General features: G+C 42.0%; 1 protein-coding gene across 1 annotated transcript; it reads left to right on the plus strand.

Annotated features, from left to right (window-relative positions):
- The first annotated feature begins 119 nt into the window (after window positions 1–119).
- trmt112 (tRNA methyltransferase activator subunit 11-2) lies at window positions 120–4,769 on the plus strand. Its single transcript, XM_030395476.1, has 4 exons — window positions 120–354; window positions 886–987; window positions 1,748–1,840; window positions 4,349–4,769. Exons 1-4 carry the CDS (start codon window positions 280–282, stop codon window positions 4,448–4,450), a joined length of 372 nt encoding a protein of 123 aa, XP_030251336.1. The 5' UTR covers window positions 120–279; the 3' UTR covers window positions 4,451–4,769.
- The last annotated feature ends 1,750 nt before the right edge of the window (window positions 4,770–6,519 follow it).

Consider the following 6,519-nt stretch of genomic DNA (forward strand, 5'->3'; position numbering starts at 1 on the left):
GAGATTTTAATAAAAATATTGTAATGGGGGAAAACTTAAAAGAGAGGTTTCGATATTAAAAACAAAGAAGATCTAACCCGGGAACCCACGGTAGTGTGAAGGAAACAAAAAACAAACAAAAAAAAAGGTTTTGGGGACGTTTTTTAGCGACGCAACGGCGGCACTTCCGGTCCACATGTAAACGCTACAGCGTGATCTACACGTAGATGATAAACTGCACCCATAAACTGTAAAGGTTGAAGGAGAATAGTGTCGAAGCGGTGACATTTAGCTGTAAACATGAAGCTGCTCACTCACAACATGTTGACATCTCACGTGAAGGGCGTCACTAAAGGATACCCGCTGCTCATCAAGGTAAGCTAGCAGCGCGGCTAACTGCTAACACCACAAACACCAGCGTGTCATGCTGTGTGGCTCATTAAATGACAGGAGACAGAAACGTTTAGTTATTGAGTGTCTCTCAAGAGTTTTAACGCTACATTATTACCTTTTAAAACCTCGCTTGTATAGCTTCACTCAACATGTGATAGTTGTTTGTTTGGGAGGGAGGTTAGCAAGCTAGCAGCAGGACAGGAATCAGTGCTGAAACAACAATATGTACAGTTGGTATGATTAGTTGTACACCTGTAGCTTGATGACTCTACATGTATTTGATTTTACCCGCATAAAATGTCGTCATCTGCCATTTAATTTGTCTTCTGAATTCACAGTATTAAATATAAACACTGGTTCTGTGGAAAATCTCAGTTTCTTCCTTCCTGCTGTTTATGTTGCTAATAGTGGGGAACAAGTGGTAGAGGAACTGATGTTGAACACAGCCATGTAGAAGTAGAGACTGTTGTTGTTAGATGAATGCACACACTTATCTTTGTTTTCTTCTTGAAGGCAACCGAGGTGAAGATGAATGAGGTGGAGTTCAACCCTCAGTTTGTCAGCCGGATGATCCCCAAACTGGAGTGGAGCGCTCTCGTCCAGGCTGCAGATGAGGTGAGGCAGACCGATACAGTCCTGGATCATTCCAGAGAGACATGGATTATAGTTGATAGCCTGCCACACATCTCAGTATAATCAAGTATAGCCTTTGATTTGGAACATTTGATCAGTTTCGAGAAGAAAAGTCATGTCATGGCTGTATATTAGTCACGTTCGTCATATGTATGATGGACATTTCATGATCCATCCAAAAGCTACAGGTACTTCATTAGTTATTTTGTTTCTATTTGGAAATAAGTCATCAAAAGTACCTGAGAGTGGCTGCGTAAACCATTGCTAGAATCTCTCAGCCGTGCTTATTAGGAGACAGATCTCTCCCACCACAGTTGGCACCTTCACTGACGGCCTTTATCAGTGTTTTGAGGATTGTTCGATGTGGTTGAAAGAGTCAGACTAAGCCTGTGATTTTGCAACTCTACCTTTTTTTCAATCTCTAATGGCACAGAGTTTGGTCTTATTTTTGAATGTATATAAAGGAGGAAACATTTTGCTAATTTATATTTTAATGAAAATGTCCTGTACCAGTTATGTTGTTCTGTTTTTGTCTTTTTTTCCCCCTCAGTTTATTGCTTTGTCTTATTGTACTTGGATCAGCTACGATACACGTTTTATTATTTATTGGAAATGTGTGTCTACTTGTGTGTTTTTTTTTTTCTTAAATATGCCGTGGTTTCTTCTTTCATCTAGTAACATCCTTTAAGAATTCACAGCTGCTCAGTGTGAACACTTGTCATCGTCTCTTTCCTTTCTGTAGTTGGGTCAGCGGCAAGACCTGCCTGGTGAGCTGGTGCCAGATTATGAAAAAAACGAGGATTTCCTGAAGAAAGTTCACAGACTGCTGTTAGAGGTAAAGAGTTTGTGTTTTCTAACGGTTCCCTAACTATAGTATGTGGTTGTTGTTTTTCTTGCAAAAACACATGACAAATTATTTTTAGGGCTGCAACTATCTTGTGTTTTCATCATCAGTTAATCTGCTATTAGTTTTGATTTATTGTTTAACATTTTGCTCTCTTATTCTCTAGACCCCAGTAGAATTGTCCTACTCAATCGAAAAACACAGCTGTCTACACAAACTGACAATCACAAGTTGTTTTCATTGGAAAAAAACCCACAAATTCCCTTTTTTAATATGATGCCAAAATATGTGGCATGTGTATGTTTTTAGACAAAGTTTGGATCAACACATAGCAGAAAACACCAGACAAACAACAAAAAGCACTAAAACTCTTGTAAATATGTCTGATAAGTGCATCTCAGTAGACCTAAAAGAAGAGAAAGTAACTTCAGGTCAGTTTTAGAATAAATACGGGATCCACAGTGTTTCTCTCTGTTTGCTTCATGAGTCAACACTCAGAGTCTGACAACAAAACAGATCCCTTCACTGGATAACACTAGGCTTTCAAAACACACACTTCAACCCACACAGCAATGTTATAAGCATAAACAACAGTAATGTAGTGGTAGTTAGTGTCTTTGGCAACTTAAATGAGGAAAAGAAATTACTGAAATTATACGTGGAAATGTCACCGCAACGTGTTCACTTCTCCTTACCGACTCTTCAGCTCACAGCGTCTGTCTGCAGCAGTGAGAGCCGGGCAGGTCCAGCTGTTGACTGATGGTGATTATGTGATGTGATCTCGAGCAACAGACTTAAACCTGCACTGTTGTCATTGCTTTCCTCGATGCGTCAGGGTCGCCCTCGCAACACAATGTTACGCCATCCATAGGATTATAAGGATTTATTATAGGAGACTGAATTTAGATTTGTAAATCGCAGAAAAGTCCTTTACAAAAGTCACAGATTAGAACGTTACAATGTTTATTTCCAGTTCTGGTTATTAATGACAACTTTAAGTATCTATTAGACAAAGCTCAAGACTTTATTTTCCGTATTTTGATATGTGGGGATGAATTAAACATAGAATGAGTGCTGTGAACTCTGTAGGGCTTCTTTTTTTATTTTTATTTTTTTATCTGACCGGTGATCCAAAATCCGAAATATAGAAGAAATGTAGTTTTACAATTATATAAAACAGAAAAATCCTCCTTATTAAGAAGCTGGAGCATATTTGGCATTTTTGGTTAAAAGGGACTTAAACCATGAATAGATTATCTAAACATGAATATTAAAATATCAACTAGTCGCTGCAGCTCTTGTTGTTTTTCCCTCGTGGTGACGTATTGTTTTTATTCTCATATTTAATAGTTGTTTTGGCTCTTGAACACATTCCCACAAGCCTGAAACGGTCTTTAACAGTGAAGAAATAAAGAAATGTTTTGGTCTTTTTTGTATTAATCTTCCACAGACCACCTCTCTGTTGCTGACATCATTATCATGCGGTTCCCAGCTGTGTTTCCTGTTCATGTCTCACTTAACGCAGTGAATCATTTTGATAATTACGGGATGTATTTGCAAAGAACACTTAAGTGCACATTTTGGTAAAAACTACAGTGTATTCACTCTCACACAGAAACCTAGAAAGATACAGTACGTACTTCACATCCTGTTTCTATTGCTGGCAACAGCAATTAGCAGCAGAGCTTCATGTGGCGGTTTCCTGCTCGGTGTCTCGTTTTTCATAACTGCAACAGAGATCTAACACAGGAACTAAAGTGTACTTGTTTTAGAATTTTTTTTTTTTTAAGCCAGAGTACATGCGTGGGCAAAAATGTGTCGACTCCCAAACTTTACACACTCTGATTGTTGAAAAACCCCTGGCACTGATGCTAAATGTGCTGCTGTGACAGAATGTTCTGGGCTGAGCCGTTGGCTTCCATTCTGCTACGAGAGCATTAGTGAAGTCGCAGTGATGTATCCTTCTGCATAATACATGAGCAAAACAGATTTTATTGAGTATCTTCTATCCTGCAGTCCCCTCTTCTCATTTCTCAGTTTATACATCCTTGATTCCTTTCCTCACCAAGGAAGAGACACGAGGAGAGAGGAGTCAAGGCAACAGTTTGTTCAGTCTTTCTTGGAGCATCAGAAATGTCAACTGAATATGACATGTGACTTCAATTTCCATGCGATGCTGAAAGGTGTTTATGATGGACTGTTCATCTTGGATACTGATTATTATGAAGCTGTGTTCGCTGAGTCACATCTTTTTCTCATGACCCAATAGTTACTGTCCCGTGACCCTTTTATTGGTCCACAGCCCAGAGTTTGGGAACCACAGGTCTAAAATATTCAGTGCTGTCGTATTTAAGAATTCCCACAAATGGAACCAAAGAGGTCGAGGCCAAACCTTTCAAACCAGCCCCGAACCGAGAGTACGGCGACAGCAGTGTCCATATACTTTTGGCCGTCGGTGGCGGTGACCTCACGCCTCCCGTCTGTCTGTGTGTGTTGCAGGTGGAGGTGATCGAGGGCTGCCTGCAGTGTCCTGAATCGGGACGAGAGTTCCCGATCTCCAGAGGAATCCCCAACATGCTGCTGAGCGAAGACGAGGCATAGACGGCGCCGAACGCGACCTCCCCCTGAACCGTCAATCGGATGGGATTGTGGGTATCGGAGAGAGAGAGAAGAGAGAGAGAGGCTGGACTCTGGTTTAAAGTTGGTGCCAGGGGAAAACTGGCCACGCTGTTTGGTTGATTGTAGTTATGACATTAAAACGGCTGCCGATGGCGGAAAAAGATTCGAAGAATAACAGATGGAAATGTTCCCCGAGAGTAACCCCCAGTGGTTTTATCTGTATTTATTTTTGTATCTGTTTGGGTTCTTTCTTTTTTTGTTTTTCCAATAAAACTGTCCCCGATTTCCATGACAGCCAAAACTCTTTTAGGGTTTTTGTGGAAAATATGAATAAAATGTTATTACAGACGTGCTGAAATACAACCGTCGAGGCTCTGCGAGTGAGAGGCAGGCTCTGAACCCCATCTCGCCCTCTCTCAGGGTTTGACAAAGTGCTGAGGGCCAGATGACGTGGCAGTGGCTTGTCTATATTTGGCTTTGAGGAAAAGAAGCAGAAAAAAAGGAGGCAGGCTAGAAGTTGTTTTTGAGGAAGTATTTTTTATTTTTTTTTAATGCCACACATTACAGCACACACACACACTCGCATACTTCACCCCACCTGAGATTGCACATACCCCACAGCGAGTCTTCGCTTTCTCTTTGGGATTGCCAAAAGAAAAAGTTGAGATCCACAAATTATGTTTCCATCCACTTCTGGCTGTCTAAGACGGTGCAGCAGCAGTCAAGTTGGAACAGGAGGCTGTTTGTTCGCAGGCAGTGTTATCATTTTTAGAAACCTTGCCAGGACAGACGATGATGATGATGATGATGGAGGAGGAGTAGGTTGAGGAGAGGGGGGGGTTTGCGCTGACCAGAAGCCTCGAGGCTGCCTGAGTCTCTCCTACCTTTCCCTTCTACTTACAGCAATTACAGGCCTGCACCCGCAACTATAATAACGGTATAATGGGATGGCAGCAGAGCAGCAATAAAAGCCACCCCTGACAGATTAACAGTCCTCTCCAAGTCCTGAGCTGTAATTAACAATGAGACCAGAGAGGAACAGAGAGGAAAGAAAAGGGCCTCGATTGAAAAGCTCGAAAAGATAAACATAAAGCAGGACGGGCTCCGGAGTGATTTAATGAAATTAGGATAAGCCTTCAGATATCGGCATGGATGAGGCCTAAGATGAAAATTACACTGAGATCCTCACTAAAGCTGCATTTTGAAATGTCTGGAAGGAACTAATACGTCTTGTTTCGTCATCTTCCATTCTGCCCTTTTGATATTTAAAGATTAGATTTGACATTTCGGGGAAATTTGCATCCTGGCTTCCTGGCGCAGATTGTTGCCGCTCTCGTCAGCTGGCTTAGCCTCGCTAAAGACTGGAAAAAAGGGGGAGAGACGGCGAGCCCGGCTCTGTCTAAATGTACCAAAATCCACCTCACAGCACCTCTGAAGCTCAGTGATTAACATGTTTTATCTCATTTTAGTTTGCAATGGAACAGAAGATTAAAAACGCTGGTCCACAGTGACAGACTAAAGGTTGCAGCGGTAACCGTGGTATGAACATTGACCATACCATGTCAGTTTCCCTATCTACGGTGTTCACTACGGTGTGCAGCTTTTGCACCTTAAGATCGACAGGTGCGTACCGTCAACCATCGCATTCCCTTTGCAGCCCTTCGCCAGACTGTTTCTTGTCTGGGACCAGTTAACTTCCCGGAGTCTCAACTTGTGTCCTTGGTCCTCGCCAAGATATTGTCCAGCACGTCATGCTAACAGTGGGAGGCAGCTGAATTTGTGAGATCACATGTTGGAGCAACGTGCTTGCAGCCAAACCACAATGGTTCAACCAATTTGTGTTTTATGAGGAACACTGGCAGGGCATGGGTTAGATCTGAAGACCAACTGGAGGAGCGACTGTTTGAAAACAACAATGGCGGCACCTCAAGGGGTTATCGTAGCTGCTATAGCATCAGTTACATCAGTTCTGGACCTCAACTGGTGAAATTATGGCACTTTGGGATGGTAGGTTGGGTCGGCCAACAGCCCAAAGTGTCATTATTTGACGG

The sequence above is a fragment of the Sparus aurata genome, chromosome 18 (assembly GCF_900880675.1).
Source record: "Sparus aurata chromosome 18, fSpaAur1.1, whole genome shotgun sequence".
Lineage (NCBI taxonomy): Eukaryota > Metazoa > Chordata > Actinopteri > Spariformes > Sparidae > Sparus > Sparus aurata.